Genomic DNA, 16,436 nt, shown 5'->3' with positions numbered 1-16,436 from the left:
ATCAACTCGTTAGAGAAAGACTCAAAGTGATGGAATTATTTATAAACAAGTAAAAAAAAGACAAACTATGGATGGCAAAGGTTGATGGTTTGGTGGCTTTTATTAAACACAGGACAGGGATGAAAACATGAGAGAAAAAAATAGAAAATAGTGAGGCAGAAAAAGAAGGGATTTCTTCACTCCCACTCTCCAGTGCAGAGACGTTTCAGGTCTTCAGGCCAAAGTTAAAAAGAGAAGTGTGCCCAGAGCGAGGTAGTGGATTTTCTCTCCTGATATCGTGTTCTTTCTAAAGCCTCTATTTCTGTCTTTTTGGCTGGGTTACATACTTACTCAGCAGGTTCTCTGTAGATATTTTAGACTGTCTTGCAGCAGCATAGAGGCTGGTCATGAAGCACAAAGAGGGAGAATATCTATAATATCTTCTATGAGGTAGAAGGTAAAACATTGTCTGAAAACTTCCTTGTCTGAAAGCACAGTGAGGTATGAAAACTGTCTTTTCCCAATGATGCTTCATACAAGGTTGCCTTCATTATTTCTTCACTTTTTTGCTGCATGAATCATCTGTTACTGATGCTTAGACACACAAACACTCGGAGGGTTTAAAGCAGAGTTCATGTTAATGCTGATGTGTGTGTTTTTGTGTGTGTGCTTCAGCTCACTGCTCTCATCTGTGGCTTCATTATCAAACTGAGAAACTGTCTCCGAGACAACGGATTCCTCAGACAGCTCTACACCATCGGCCTGCTGGCTCAGTTTGAGTCCCTGCTCAGCACCTATGGTACAAACACATAGACACATTCACAGAAACATATTTTTTGTACCTCCTGACAGTTCCAAATTGTTGATGATATACATGTTGACAGGAGAGGAGCTGGCCATGTTGGAGGACATGAGTGTGGGCATCATGGATCTTCGTAATGTCACCTTTAAGGTGAGAATCAACATTATCAACAAACATAAACAGCGTTTCATACAGTTATTCACCTGCATATTTATAAACTCACTTGAAGGTGACCCAGGCCACCGGTAGCTCCGCCCCCGACATGCTGCCTATCATCACAGGGAACAGAGATGGCTTCAATGTTAGAATCCCGCTGCCTGGAACCATGTTCGACGCGTTACCTCGGGAGATCCAAAGCGGTATGCTGCTCAGAGTGCAGCCGGTGCACTTCAACGTCGGCATCAATGAGCAGCAGACGCTCGCTGAGAAGTGAGTGAGGAGTAAAGGAGAAGAATAAAACCCTGTGGTGACAGACAAGTGATATAACATTCTCTGCAGTAGAATTAGTCTAAGATGTTTTATGTATGACTGGATTATTTCTTTTTCCAGGTTTGGGGACACATCCCTGCAGGAGATCATTAACTTAGAGAGTCTCTCCAGGTTAAATTCATACTATGAGCAGTTCAAAGAAGTCCTTCCAGAGGACTGTGAGTAATTTTGCTTAGATCAAATATCTGAATAGTTATTTCTGAGTGCAAACAAACAACTGCTTTTATTTTCTACAAATCAACTAATCCATCTATTTCCTGTCACCTCCTCCACAACCCTCCTTAGGCCTCCCAAGGTCCCGTTCTCAAACCTGCCTCCCTGAGCTGCTGAGGTTTCTGGGGCAGAACGTCCATGCCAGGAAAAACAAGAACGTGGACATCCTCTGGCAGGCAGCCGAGGTAAAATCACTGCTCTGTTACACATCATAACAGATTTTAATATGTGTTTCTAACAATAATATATTTCATGTAAAAGCTGATAAAAACCAGCACATCCCAGCTTGAGTCTGCAGAGAGTTTATGTTATTTTATTACTGATTTATCTTGAGGAAGACTTTTTCTATTTCTTCCTCTTTGTCACAGATCTGCCGCCGGCTAAATGGGGTTCGGTTCACGAGCTGCAAAAGCGCCAAAGATCGCACGGCCATGTCGGTAACTCTGGAGCAGTGCCTGATCCTGCAGCACGAGCACGGCATGGCGCCACAGGTCTTCACCCAGGCCCTGGACTGTATGCGCAGGTAGGACGCCCCTATAGTGCCTGATTTAAAACAAATCACACCTGGGTTAAAACACACACAGGAATTCCAACTTTTAGTTATGGAAAGTTGGAACTGTTTTCTTGCACAAAAGTATGAAGAATATTTTGCCCATGTGTGATTTAAAAACTCACCACTGCCTGCTTCCCTGTTAAAAAATTTATCCAGAGATGCTGGTACATCTGAAAGTGAGGATGCTTGACAAATTTGAAATTCAGTTAGTGCTTACTTCACTGGACCCTTAAACTTTGGTGATAACAACTCTTAATAAGGTGTTATATAGTCTCACGTGGGTCCAATGTAGGGAGATACCTAACTGGTATTCAAATATGAGGATCCTCCTCTGACTGTATGTTTGAGTGCTTGTTGGTTTGTCTGTTTTTGTCTGAGTTTGTTCTGTTTGTGCATCCGTCCTTCCATCACTGTCTTGTCATTTCTATTTGCTCATCGGCACTGTCTCTGATTCTGAAGGGCTAAAAGTCTGGCAGTGCATTTTTATTTTCTGTTTGAGCATAAAACCATCGTTGTCATCTTTTCTTGTCTTTCATTTCTGCTTTTTTCCCACTCCATGTCTGACCCTGACAGACATGGAGTGTACAAAAGACCTTAAGGTTGCCATGTCGAGTTTAGAGAAATGCTGCCCTTTTGAAGAAAACTTATTTTTGTTTACAAAAAAAATCAGCAAGGCAAATGCACAAAACATAGTCTTAATACTTAGCCATTTTTTATTGTTTCTGTTCTCTCTATTGTTTTTCTGCATGTCAAGATTTCTTGCAGCATGACAAAAGAGTTACAAAAGCTATCTTTAGTACAGCAGAATTTCAGATAAGAAATAAAATATCAGGAATCCAAGAGCTTAAAAACAGCTCAAAATTAAACACAAATCTAAATAAAAAACAGCATGGGAGAAACATTATCTTTTAGCACAGAAGCTTTTGACAGTTTGAAGACAACACATTCCCAGAAAGCTTGTCCTTGAAAATGTTCCTCACAGTTTCTGGAAAAGACATCTTATAACTAAAACAAGATAATACATGTCATAAAAGACATGAAACACATATATAAAGGTGTAAAGGGACTTTATATATTGATCCACAATGTTTTTCAGGATGGCAGGAACTCCAAGTCCCTGCCGCTCTCAGAAACAACATAAATCAGCAGTGTTTGTACCTATATGTGTTTGAAAAAAGTTGTGCTCAAAGTGTGACTTAATGTTGTAAATATTTGTTGTACAAAGATGTAACCACACCTGTCTCGTTGTATTTGTGCTCAATAAAGTTGCACTCCTCCTGCACATTCTGACACATCTCTTCATCTTCTCCTCCCTTTCCTGTCCTCACATCTCTCCGTCATTTCTCCCCTTTGCATCATCAGTCGACGGGCATGAAAACAGCTTTTTGATCAATTTTACACTTTGACAAATATTTCTTTGGAATGGTTACAAGGCATGCTGGAAAAAAGTTATAAGATACTTCACCTTCCCTTCCAATATTACTCTTCATTAATCATTTTTACTCTTCTTGAATCAAAGTCCTAAATGAAGACACCTTTAAAATTTGAACATCTTGAAGCTAAGTTTGCACCTTGCTGCATGCTTTCATTATGTCTGGAGTGCAGATGTGTTCAAATGTTCTTTTAATTCCATACATTTTAAAGGGTGAATTTCCTGTTGGCACTTTTATCCCTCCGTTCCTGCCTCCTCCTTCATCCCATGTCTTAGAGTTTATAAACATGGAGAGCCATTGCTGTATTTTCTTATCTTCTTTCCTTTTCTGAAAGACGTCTTTCTTAATTTTCTCTTTTTTCTCTTTCTCCTCTTCCTCTTTCTCTGATTTCCCACGTGTTTGACTGTATCATAATTTTTGTTTTGTACAATTGTTTTTATGGAGGTTTCTTTATTATCTGTTTATTTCCATTTTTTGTGACTTTCATATGACTTATTAATTTACACTTTTGCTGTCATACCATGTATACCTGCTGTCGGTCATTTTGCATTTCACCTTTGTGCATGCCATCTGTTTATTTGGCTTCCTTTGCGGCACATGCCTTCCTCTTCTCCTTCTCCTTCCCCTTCCTTTCTTTCCTATTCCCCCCTTCCTTTCTCCCTTCCAATATACCTTTCTCTGCTTCTATTATTTTATCTTCCTTCTTTATCTCCTTGCTTCCCATTTTCTCCCTCTTCCCTCCTCTCTTCTCTACCAACCATTTTTGCTGCTCCACACCTCCTCCTCCTCCTCCTCCTCCTCCTCCTCCTCCTCCACCCCTCGTGACCTGGCAGCATTGGGACGAGGGAGGGGGTGATCCAGAAGAACCTGTGCGGCTTGCTGCCAGTGCGTGACCTCCGGCTGGACCCCAGCCTCCTGTACTCTCTCCCCCTGCTGGCTCTCAGTCCGAACCTCCTGGTGGTGTGGATCTTCCTCAGCGTAGCTTACTTCCTGGCTAAACTCCGCTGCAGCTGAAAGAGATGGACTGGAAACATAGCTCACGTTCAGAGTCTATGTGGGAGATTGGGAAATACTCCAAACTGTCTCTCCTGGGTGTTTCCAAAAACTGTGCCACTGTCCTGTGAGTGTGTGTGAAACCCATGCACACTGATACTGTACAGCATTTACCAACTGTTCCACACTGAGTAAGGGCTTAACACATCTGATGCCCCGCATATCAGGAGCCAGGCCCCACTTCCTTTATTTTGTTTTTGAGCTGGGAGACACAGAAACATTATTTTGTCCCAACACAGATGTTTTGTTGTAGAATTGACTCAAGGAAAGAAAATACGATGTTGATTGAAGCCAGCTTAGTGTGCACATTCCACTACACTACAGTACTCTTCAGATGTTCAGCATTAAGGTCCAACTAACAGCTTCATAGAACATCCGCTATCAGCATACATCTGCTAAAAACAAAGCTGGAAACAGTCTGAGTATAAAAAGGGTTTCAGAATATCTCTCTGCACATGTGGTGTTAAAAGAATAAGAGGTATTCACATGTGTAGTGGATGGCGCCCTCTCGTGGACAGATTTTGTGCTTTCTGTGACTTTTGTTGTTTTAACACAAAGGAATATAAAGGGACAGTTTGTGTATTTGTGAAACACGGGCCAGAAATAACACCTGAGTTGTGAATATGTATAGTGACAGAACATATATTGATATATATATATATGAATACACCTTGTTTCAGAAAAGAGTTAATGGTAGCTATTATGAAACTCAGTTATTATTTAAGCTTTGCACAAACAGCCTATTACATTTAGCTTGTTTAATTTATCATCGTCTTCCATGTGCTTTTTGCACTTACAAGCTGAAGCAGATAAAAGCTTTTATTTTGTGCCAAAATTAAATAAGCTACCTTTAGCTTATATATATTTTTTCAAGCAGTATTTGCTCTTATTTTTTTCTTTAGGTCTTCCTGCTTTTCTAGAGGGTTTGCTTCTACTTCCGCATGTGCACTTTGCAGCAGATCAGGGTCAGTTATTGTCAGATATTGTTGACTGATGGATAAGTCGAGTACTAAAGTGTCTGAAACTTTGTATTTCTTGCCTGTTGACTCAAAAGTGAATGAACTGAACTCATACTAACACTCAGCAGCACTAACATGACCGTCACTTTCAACTACATCAAAATATCCTTTCTGTCACTGCAAAACAGAAGCCTCTGCATCCCCCCATTCATCATGCTTAAAGAATTTTAAATACCTCACATATTTTACCTTAGAAAATGAACAGACCAGAAATTCCAGGGATCAGGTCCCGTGACAATAAGCATGACCCACTAGCTTAAGTGAAAGAGACGCATGATGAAACGCATGATCATTTTTGTCTTCCTGCATTAGCAACTCCTTTTTCTGAGGAGCGTTTTAATGTCTTTAAGCTCATTGTTACAGTTTTCAGGCCCACAGCTTCTATGTTTTGGTTCAGTCTCAGACCCTCAGTCTTCAGTGTTGGCAACAAAAGCTCTAATAAAACTGCTGTAGTAAAGCATTCGGCAGCTTAGAGAGATATTTATGGAAGGAGCTGTTGGGGACCAAAATCAGAGCTAAAAGAGAATACAAATTGTACTTGGATCACAGAAATATGTCTTGCAATTGTGATACTATTTAAACGGGTCACCTTCATATGAATCTATCTATGTTGATCACCAGATGTCATTGAACTGTTCTTGATGTGTTATTTATGGCTTCAGTTCATTCCTATCCCAACTTTCTCATGCCTTCAGGGCCGTAGCGGCCAGCGATGGCCATTTTCAGGCACTTAAAGTAGTCCCGCCGCAGCGTACAGTCGGTCAGTGACTAGACCCAACATCTGCTCTTCAGCTTTTCACACCAAATGCAGTAAAGATTAGCTCTGTCTTGCCAATTGGCAAAGTTGAATCTTTGTGTTTTTAAGAATGCAGCTTCTAATTGGCTGAAGTTTGAATGTGTGATAGTAGGATATTCAGGGGAAATGTGTTTGTCATGCAGTGATGGACTTTAGGTTTACAGCTTTTAGAGCATTTAGGTGTGCCAGTTTACATTTATCCAGATGTTAGCTCTGTTGTTTAACAAAGAGGTACACATTGCAGCTTTAACAGTTATGTTTTGCTTTATGGAGTGTTTAGTAAAGGCTCTGATTCATCCCACAGACTATTTATTGAGGTTACTTTGGTTGTAGATGAATGAGGTATAAGGAATAAGGAATGTAGTTATCTATTGTATGCTTGTGTCAAATGTTTGGTCAGGTGTTAATGGGCTAATTCAGGTTTCTGTTTGCAGAAAGATGAATTGTTTTTGTCTGAATCCAGTCTATTTCTCTGAAAGTGATGTGTCCTAAAAATGGGAGATACATGTGGGCTTTTTGTGCTGCTCTTCTGGGTGTTTACAAGATTAATATTGGGTTTGTTTAAGCTTAAAAACTAACATATAGATGTGGTATCAGTCTTCTCCTCAATTGTGACACTACTCCTTTAAGTTAATATTACCTACACTGTTTCTTTTATGATTTTGTTTTGGGAGTATTTTGTTATCCCATCATTTATTGATGTTTTAGTTTAGAACTACCTCTAGAAGACAAATCATTCTCTGAGTTTATTTCAAAGAAGAGAAATTTAACACCTAAAATACGTTAATCTCTTGTATTATTACAGCAGCAGGGATATTAGGTATATCATATTATTTAATGTAAAGCATTATATTAGTCCAGTACAATATGTTGAATTTGTGAAACCTATTATTAATTCTCCATACCAACACATGCTATTACAATGAAGTGCTTTCTAAAAAATATCAGTAAAAAAAATAACTTTTATTCACCTGAAATGTTAAAACAATCTCAGTTTCCCTTTTCTGTCAGAATCCAGGTTTATTATAGAGTATATTTGTATTCCTGTACATAAATTGTATTTAAATGCTTGTATTGGCTAAATGCTAATGTTTGCTATGTCTTCAGTTAATCCAAAACAGAGTGTATTTAAAAATGAAATATATATTATTATGCTTGGCCTTCTATTATTATGCCTGTGCCATAACTCTCATGCTGTTGTCACTTTATATCACACTTAAATATGTCTGTGATCTTGATGTAACATGAACTTCACATGTTTTTATTTACTAAGACTGTTAACTGTTCATTCATTTTCATGCTTTACTGTTTTTAATTGTCACATTTAACATGTTAAATTACATTATTGTGTTATTAGGATCCTTTTATCCGACAGTGAAGTGTCAAAAGGGAAGTTGTTGCATTATTTGTTACATGGTAGCAGGTTTTGAGGACAAGTTCCTCTTAAGAGCTGTATATTTATCAGTTTTCATATTTTTATTTAGAAGTGTGAGTTTAACATGTTTTTTCTTGTTTTGTGCAGAAAGGGTTTCAGAAACATTGTTTAAGATTATATTTAAAGGTTGTTTTGATTCACTGCGACTCCTACAGATCCTTGGTCAGCAGCAGCAACACAACAGAACAAGACAGAAGAGAAAATCAAACTTTGTCAAACTGTATTTATTTATGTTTCTTTTCAACAATTGCTGGTTGTGCTTTTCCTCCGAGTCTCAGCAGCCGATAAATGTCAAAGAGCTTTCGCCTTGCTGCCTCCCATGATGCTCTTAATGTACCACAAACCCAAAATAACTCCAGTCCGTGTGTCCCTGATCGCCACACTCCTGCTGCAATAAATGTTTTCTGCCTCCACCTGCAGAATATGAACCGACTCTAGTCTGGTGGCATTTTCTGGCCTTTGAAATTAATTATTAGAACATTTTCAAACATTTTCCTTGACTTGCTTTAACTTTTTCTTCAGCTTTCCCTCCATGTTTGTCTGTGTCTTTGTGCGTGAATGCTGTTTTCTATTTCTTTTGTATTTTAAAAAGCTTTTACTGACCACTGCTGGTGATTAATTGTAAAGTTATAAATTAAGCAACTATTACAAACCCCTAAACCTCAAGAAGACAAAGCATAGTATTTTGTTAAGGGTTGGAAAAAATTAAGAAGTACAATTCAACAACTTTTAGGGATTTACACCAACTCTTTTTTGTCTATTTTTGCTCTCATTCTGTCTGTGAACCCCTTGCCCCCTGTTGTGTCTCCTCAGCGAGGGCTGCAGACGAGAAAACACTGTGAAGAACGTCGGCTGCCGAAAATATGCCTTTAACTCACTCCAACTCAAAGCCTTCCCCAAACACTACCGACCACCTGACGGTACCTTCGGGAAAGTGGAAACCTGATCGGACCACAGTGAGCTTGGGAATCTATTGGACAGTTTGGCTGCTGTGTTTTGGGAAGGTCGGGATTAAACGGGATACAATCATAACAGAGACTGTTTAATTGGTCACCTGAGTTAATGTGGCAGAGATTTTAGATTAGGTAAACTCTGATAGTCAGTGAACTTGCAGATTTCTACCACCTTATTCAAATACCTATTTTTAAGTACTGTATTAGTTTCTTATGCCATCTTATGCATATGTTTTTATTTCTTATTCTAAAACTGTCCATGAACAGCACTGCCTCACTCTGATCAAGCACTGATATAATTACTGTTAGGCACTCCGGCATTTATATTTATGTTCAACAAAGGAAATCAAGGTCGAAATCTTCAGAACCACATGTTCCAGTTCATTCATATATCAATAAATAAAATACAAACAGACAATGATCGATTGTCACAAAATATTTGGACTTATCTGTTTGTACATTTAGCTACAATGTGTCTGTGTCTGTCTATTTAGGATGTCTTTTCCAGAAGACTCATATTGTATTACTCTCTTGGCATGTGTGCTCCAAAATCATGTCTGCAGTGACCACTTTGCACCACAAGAGGGAGGCACTGTCATGTCATATAAAGTGAACTACACAGCAAAGTCCCACTCATTATCTGTGACTCAAGTTTAGGAGTAGTACATTTCACTGTGAAGAGAACCACACTGCTAATGAAAAACTTAAAACTTAATTTATTTAAGAGTGATTGAAATACTAAACTGTGAGGAGCTGTGATCATCAATCAGTACTTTTTGTTCACTTCATATATTGTGAGGGGTGTTGGATTTGTGTGCTGGGGTTAAATTCTCTGTGTAGTCATATAAATAAGGAGCAGTGACTGTATATAGGATGGAAAATGTGCCTTTATATCCACCCATTGTAAGATGTGAGGCCAAAACACCACCACGATGGGCTGGTGGAGTGATGGGACTGACGTCACACCCCTTTCACTAACCAAAGCACGCAGTTGATTCACAGATAAATCTTGTATTGATTTGAAGTAGAAGCTCAGCTATGTAAAGTTCAATGACTCTTGTGGAAGTATTTGTTATGTTTTCTCTCTCTGTTCCTCCTCCACTCTGATCATAGAGAGTGCAGGAGTCTCATTTGTCAACAGACCTGTTATTCAGTTTTAAAATCAAACCACTTAATAAAACAAAACTTCACAGAACAATGAAAAGTTGCGTCAATCAGCACAAGAACTAAAAAGCATGTTTGAGAAAACTTATGTATTGTGTATTTTGATTTTATAGTTTGTTTGTTTTTTTAAAAGGTATATTTTTTGGCCTTTATTTTATAGGACAGCTGAACAGAGACAGGGGAGTGGAGAGCAGGGGACGACATGCAGGAAATGGTTGACCAACCAGGAATCGAACCAGCGAACCCTGTGACAAGGACTGTAGCTTCTTATCATAGGGTGCTTAGACCACTAGGCCATCAGCACCTCTTATAGTTTGACCAATGTTCCATCTAGTTTAATTGATGAGGTGGGGTTTAGGACCGATACTGCAGCCTGTCACTAGGGGGAGCTCAAAAAAGTATGGCTCCATGGCAGACAGCTGTTCTTCTGTCCATTTTAATACAGTCATTGATACAGACAGACACTCTCTATTCTGTGAGCAGCACAACATGACTGTTGTCGTCTGCAGGAAGAGCGTGAGCACATTTACTGATGAAGTATCACAGAATACAGGAGAGATAGAGCAGGATATAAACGGATCCATTACTCAAGTGGAGGGTGGTAAAACTTGTGATTCTCTTGTGACTTGTTTTGGATAAATATTATATAAACTGTCAGATGAATTCCCTGGCAAGAATTAAACATACCAAGAAAACACAGAGAGTGGATTTCCTGTATAAAACCACACAGACAAACTTATGTAATTCAGTTTCATGTACATAATCAAACTGTAAAACAAACAAACAACACATTTCAAAGTTAAACTGTCTCAGAAACAAAAGGAGATTGTGGTGAAGAGGATTCAAACATGCCTAGAGACATGTGAAACAAATGAATTAGGATGTTTATGTCTGCATCTGCACCAACATTTGTTTTTCACATTAACATTGGCATGAGGAGAAAGACTCTTATTGTTTTTCTTATATCTTTATATCAAGTGGAGATAATTGAATCCAGCATATGCACAGATTGCTTTGATGATTTGGATGAGTAACTCAGTTTGTGTTACACAAGAGGAATTATTTAATCTGTTATATCTTTTCAGGGAAAATGAGGTTGACTCAGGATATTGGACTTAGGGTTTGTTATTACATCAAGACGTACGTGTTGGAAGACTTATTTATACGTATTACGTTTATCTGTTTGTTCAACCAACACGCCATGATGCACGTAGCCTTAAAACCCCATTACCCAGAAATAGAAGATTGGAATACATTTATATGACCTTTTTTTGTTTTAATTACATGAATTCAGATTTAGTTTCAGGAAATTCACAAGACAGGAAGGATTGAAATATGACCCGAGGCACTGCAAAACACACTGAATCATTGTTCTTGTTTTGTTACACAGACTTCACTCCCAAAGAAACAAGAATTAGTGCAAAACATTTGACTCCGATTTTACGCTTCAGCGCCCGTGAAATCCATCCCCGCAGGAATTATGTTGTTGGGTTAGCTGTTCAAACCAGACACTGCTGGCGCACTGCTGTATTGTACCTATTTTCACAGGTTGTTTGAGGAGACTGGTGACAAACTGGACCTTTTTAACACCATAAAGTCCTGACAGATGGAGAACTAGTGACCATACTTCACTGTGAATCACAAAACATCTGACACTGGTCATCTAGAATCTGAGGGGATCTCCAAAGCTGCCTCCAGGTTGTAAAAACTAGCTTTTCTCCAATATTCAAACTTGGAGAATTGTCAACTGTGGTGGCTTTTTTAACTTCTTGCTGTTATCCAAGCCTAGATGCACCCTTCCCTGAAGAAACCCCAGCCACTAAAAACTGATTGAAGATCTGCAGGAGCCTGCCACGCACACTGAGGGATCTGAGTCTTCTACAGAAACAACAGTCAGTGTTGTGAGTAAACTCCAGCTTTGAATTGATTCAACCCCAAAGGCACAGTATGAGTCTACCCTCTTCACTCCCTCTGAATGGATAACAACCAGAGAGATAAACTTTACAGATTGTGTCATTTAATTTCTCCCAAGACACAATGTTGTTTTGATTTTCTGTATATACCACAGTAAGGGCCTTTAAAACATGTAGACCTTCTTCCTGTAACCTTAAATAACATCCCTGTAAATGACTACATAACACTCATCATCAAGAAAGCAACATAATTTGACCTTAAAGAACATTTCCTTTCCTCAGCTTTTCATGCCCTAACAGTCAATAATTTATTAAATATTATCCTTCACACTTGATTATCAATCAGGAAAATCCGCACAGTTCTTAAAAGAAATATTGCTGGAGGCATTTTTACACAAAATTTCCACTGAATGTCCGTCCCAAGTTTTCCTGTAAGAAACAACACAGTGAGTGTGTCTCTGAGACAACATTGGTGTTTGTATACTTCATTAGAAAAATGGAAATGCACATTCATAGATATAAACCCCCGAGGTCTATCGTTTAATCTCTAGAAATGTAATTTCTTATCGCCTTATGCTGAAGGCAAAGTCTTCGAAGTTTGAAAGGTTTTGGCCTCTGATTTTTGTTCAAATAGCATTGTCTCTTTGCGTGTCTGTATTCAGGAAAAGTGACCATGCAAACGGTTAAAAAAAGGTGCTTATAATTAATATCAGTGAACATGCATCTGTTTAAAAATAGAGCAAACTATCCTCTAAAAGACACTGGTTTTCACCTCACTGTCTCACATCTTTTGGTTAGCTTTTTGGTCTTTAAATAACGACTAGATAACAAAAAAAATAAGTCTTAGCGTAGGTATCCTTTATTTCTTTTTTTAAAAATAAACCAACTAACTATTTGCTGCACTGAAAGACCAGAGGAGTTGGCCTTTGCCAAGATGAATTTTGGAGATTGGGTACAACTCATCCCTGTTGTTATTTGAATATCTGTTAGCTAACTTTTGGAGAGCACATTGTGTCCTGTACTGTTTTTGCATCACTGCTCTATGTTTGTTTTATTAACAAACACCCAACATCAAGACAGGATAAGATCCAGTCCCATCATACAGCTTAATATTCAGTCTGATCTCATCTTAATCCACCATGCGCAGAGCACTTTGCACCATTTAGCAAGTTGCAGTGGCAAGGACAAACTTCCTTTAACATGTGGCAAAGGGACATGGGTCGAAATCAATCCCATGCCGCCTGCTTGAGAAGTGAAGCCTCTGTACATGAGGTGCTCAAAACAGCCACTCCAACTTGGCTGATATTTTCAGGTAACATATTAACATTGCAGACCACGGATTGATTGAATGTATGCATTCAAAGCATGCACATTTCATCATTTCATTGGTGCTGAGTTCATCGCTTCAAGTGAACAGGAACTATCTGCAGTGAGTGGTTCCAAGACGAGAGAGCCAAGTAGAACCAAAACTATGGTGTGTGGAAAAGTGGCATACATGCAGCAGATTTAGCCCTGCAAGCTCATCTTTAGCCCCTGACTCCACATACAAACAGTAAAACAAACACATAACACACACTCCTAAAACCCTGTCTTTAGTTATGTATGAGTGTTTTATAGATTCTCAGAGAGAGGGTTTATTACGTGAAGTCCCTGAGTTATGAGGTTATTCCAGGTATTAGCTGCCCAAAGATGCTTTCTCTTTTGAATGAGCTCTGATATTATTCAATTAATTCAGAAGAATGCCAAACCATGAGAAATTATAGACACAAGTGTAAAGTGTCTCCTTACAGTCACATGTAAACTGGAACGAATGGTGTGAAATTAGCTCAAATACATTTGAGGGAAAAGCAAACAGCCCTCACAGTGAACCCTGCTCTTCTCTGATCAGGCATCAAATGTGCAGTTGGCAGCACTGGCAGACAGACCAAACATACGGCAGCTCGACAACACTTCACCAGCATGAATCACATCTTCTTTATCGGCCAAATCATTGGCATTTTCTCCATCTCTGCCATTTTACTCTTCCTCCTCGCCAAGCTGGTTTGCCGCCAACCTGTCATTGTGCCAGACGGTCACGGCTACGCAGTGCTGATAACGGGCTGTGACAGCGGATTTGGGTATCAGTTGGCTCGATGTTTGGACCACAGAGGCTTTGTGGTGTTTGCAGGGTGTTTGTGTCCAGAAGGAGCCGGAGCCCTCAGTCTGCAGAGTCAGAGCTCCAGAAATCTTAAAATCCTCAAGCTCAACGTGACCAGTGATGAAGACGTGCAGCTGGCGAAGAAGATTGTGCAGGAGAACTTACCGGAGAGAGGTGAGAGGCGAGCATGAAACAGTATTGTCTGTTTTTTAAGAATTAATAGAAAATTAGGTCTTATTATTATTCATTCTCATATTGTTTTGCATGAATTTGACCTGCTATAGCTTGTTTTTTCCAAGTCACAATATCCTCTCAAAATGTTTCTTTCTGACAGCAATGGACTTCCATAGATCCTGTTAGAAATAAGGAGAGAAGAGAGATTCAGACATTTTCTGTGGATGTTTAAACAAAATAACTGTCTCATTATGATGACTCACCTTTGGTAACATTTTTACACTACAATATTTCATTTATGTTGATATTACAACTTCAAAAGTCCCACAATGTGACCACAGTTGGGTTGCAGTTTGGCTTAGCATGCAGACTAAACTGAGATCATAGTGATGATATTCTTGCTCTTAATAAGGGTGATTAAAAAGGATGCAATTAGCTTGTATTATTGCAGCTGCAAGCCTGCTTCCTTAACAGCTAAATAATGTGTTAATCATATTTTGTTATCTAGATGCATTCTGCTTTTGTTTTACCTTTTTCTTTTTGTAAATTACAGAATATCAACTTGTGATTTTTCTACATCTTCAGGTCTGTGGGCCGTCGTGAACAATGCAGGTATCTCCGACTGGGCCGAGATTGAATGGAGCACCATTGATGATTTCCGCCACATGGTCGACATCAATCTTTTCGGCTGCATCAGAACCTCCATAGCATTTCTACCTTTTGTCCGTGCTGCCAAAGGTAACTCAAACTGAACCACATTTCCCTACACATTCTTTACTGCTGTGAATTTTGGGGTTAAAACTCATATTTTTCCTGACTTCTGCAGGTCGTATGGTCTTCATGTCCAGCATCTTTGCCTTCTTCAATTGCCTGAACATGGGGGCATACAGCGTGTCCAAGAGAGGACTGGAGGCTTTCGCGGATTGCCTGAGGGTTGAATTAGCCAGTTTTGGTGTGAAGGTACATTAGCGAGCTCACAAACCCCATGACACTCTGAGGCGTGAGGCGTGACATTTTGGAAAGTCTGTGGTAGATATCATGGGACCCCTGGGGGCAATAGAAAGTTTTATTACTTAATTCATCCAGAATGAAAAAAACATTCCTGACCATCAACTGGCACCTTCATTGTTAGTGGGAATCTTTTTATCTAACTTTACTTTTATCAGAGTAAATTCATATTTTGACATTTTTAAATGTGTTGTCTTCCTTGTAGAGATTTAGATAAGTTAATAAATGTCTGAGTGCTTTGAAGCCACTGCCTCCTCTCTGTTAGCTTAACCTGGATTTTTCTTTCAATTTAAAGGTCAGCATCATCCAACCTGGTAACTTCGGCCAGGCCACCAACATTGTGAAGCTGAAAACAGCGTACGATATATGGGAGCGCCTGGACGAAGACCGAAAGCAAAGGTTCAACCAGCAGTACATCAAGCTTGCCAACGAGTACTTCCTGTCAACGTGTCGGAGTGGATTCAAGAACGCTGACCTCGTCATCAATGCCATGCTGCATGCAGTCACGTCGGCTAAGCCTAAGTACAGATACCTGCTGGTGTCGTCCATGGATATGTGTTTCTTTAAAGTCTTCCCCTATCTTCCCACTGCCCTCACTGATGCTGTGTTTACTCTCAGCTCCATGTACACAAAAAGAAAAGAAATGCTGTATGCAAAATAGGAAACATGATTGTTCATGAGTGAGGAGGTAAAATAAACAAAGAGGCTGCTTGTACATTTTCTTGTCTATTTTGATATCACACTGTTTTTGACCTGTAGTAACCCCTTAGCTGAAACCCCGGTGTAAATTTGCATTTTATGTAATTTGTGAAATTAATATGTAAGTGTAAAACTGTGGGCTCACAATAAAAATTACATTTTTATCATGGATCATCTGAAGTCCCTTTATTTATACCCGTACATCTAGTTTGTATGCACTCACATTAACCTCCATATTAGTGCTCAAACTATGCATACACACTCTACATCACTTATTAGATTTATCCAACAGTTCACAACACATTTCAATTCAATGAAATACAGTCTGTAAATAAACTACACAACCCTCAAACAACAGGTTATGTGGTAACCTGTGTCTTAATGTTTATATATGTCTGTGTTTATAAGCATGCTTTGTTGAGCGTGTCGATATGCATGGATGATGGGAGGAGATGCAAAGATGGCCTTTTCCCTGAAGCAGTTTAATTCAGGCTTTGAAGTTCATTTTCTCCCATTCAGTGTGTTTGCCAAGGTTTTACACAAACAGCAGCAGTGCTTATATAAACCTTTACATAACATATTCAGCATGGCGTTAAACTTACCAACATTTTCCATT

At 39.1% G+C, this 16,436-nt stretch overlaps 2 protein-coding genes across 42 annotated transcripts in view; both read left to right on the top strand.

Moving 5' to 3' along the window:
* LOC117808355 (inositol polyphosphate-4-phosphatase type I A-like) overlaps nucleotides 1–16,436 on the top strand; it is a 39,955-nt gene that overhangs the window by 19,094 nt on the left and 4,425 nt on the right. For 21 of the 41 annotated variants that reach the window (XR_004630255.1, XR_004630250.1, XR_004630244.1 and 18 more), the window contains 9 exons: nucleotides 655–778; nucleotides 864–931; nucleotides 1,011–1,210; nucleotides 1,331–1,428; nucleotides 1,556–1,668; nucleotides 1,852–2,006; nucleotides 8,586–8,728; nucleotides 10,050–11,587; nucleotides 11,674–11,790. Coding sequence is in view for 10 of the 41 variants with exons in the window: in XM_034678062.1 (XP_034533953.1) it covers nucleotides 655–778; nucleotides 864–931; nucleotides 1,011–1,210; nucleotides 1,331–1,428; nucleotides 1,556–1,668; nucleotides 1,852–2,006; nucleotides 8,586–8,718 (891 nt within the window). In the remaining 31 variants the exon portion in view is untranslated. Of the gene's footprint in view, nucleotides 1–654; nucleotides 779–863; nucleotides 932–1,010; nucleotides 1,211–1,330; nucleotides 1,429–1,555; nucleotides 1,669–1,851; nucleotides 2,007–8,585; nucleotides 9,921–10,049; nucleotides 11,588–11,673; nucleotides 11,791–13,969; nucleotides 14,114–14,698; nucleotides 14,852–14,939; nucleotides 15,074–15,416; nucleotides 15,985–16,436 lie in introns of those variants that run through there. The other 20 variants (XM_034678062.1, XM_034678056.1, XM_034678051.1 and 17 more) reach the window with 7 other exon arrangements.
* On the top strand, nucleotides 13,762–15,782 carry zgc:113142 (uncharacterized protein LOC503524 homolog). Its single transcript, XM_034678228.1, has 4 exons — nucleotides 13,762–14,113; nucleotides 14,699–14,851; nucleotides 14,940–15,073; nucleotides 15,417–15,782. Exons 1-4 carry the CDS (start codon nucleotides 13,762–13,764, stop codon nucleotides 15,780–15,782), a joined length of 1,005 nt encoding a protein of 334 aa, XP_034534119.1.

The sequence above is a fragment of the Notolabrus celidotus genome, chromosome 24 (assembly GCF_009762535.1).
Source record: "Notolabrus celidotus isolate fNotCel1 chromosome 24, fNotCel1.pri, whole genome shotgun sequence".
NCBI classification, from domain to species: Eukaryota; Metazoa; Chordata; class Actinopteri; order Labriformes; family Labridae; genus Notolabrus; species Notolabrus celidotus.
The sequence above is the reverse complement of the archived record's forward strand: the minus strand, read 5'-3'. Positions and strand labels throughout refer to the sequence as shown.

Coding starts and splice junctions, on each gene's coding strand:
- zgc:113142 (XM_034678228.1), top strand. CDS start 13,762: ATGAATCACATCTTCTTTATCGGCCAAATCATTGGCATTTTCTCCATC. Junction 14,114..14,698: donor GGAGAACTTACCGGAGAGAG/GTGAGAGGCGAG, acceptor CTACATCTTCAG/GTCTGTGGGCCGTCGTGAAC. Junction 14,852..14,939: donor TTTTGTCCGTGCTGCCAAAG/GTAACTCAAACT, acceptor TGACTTCTGCAG/GTCGTATGGTCTTCATGTCC.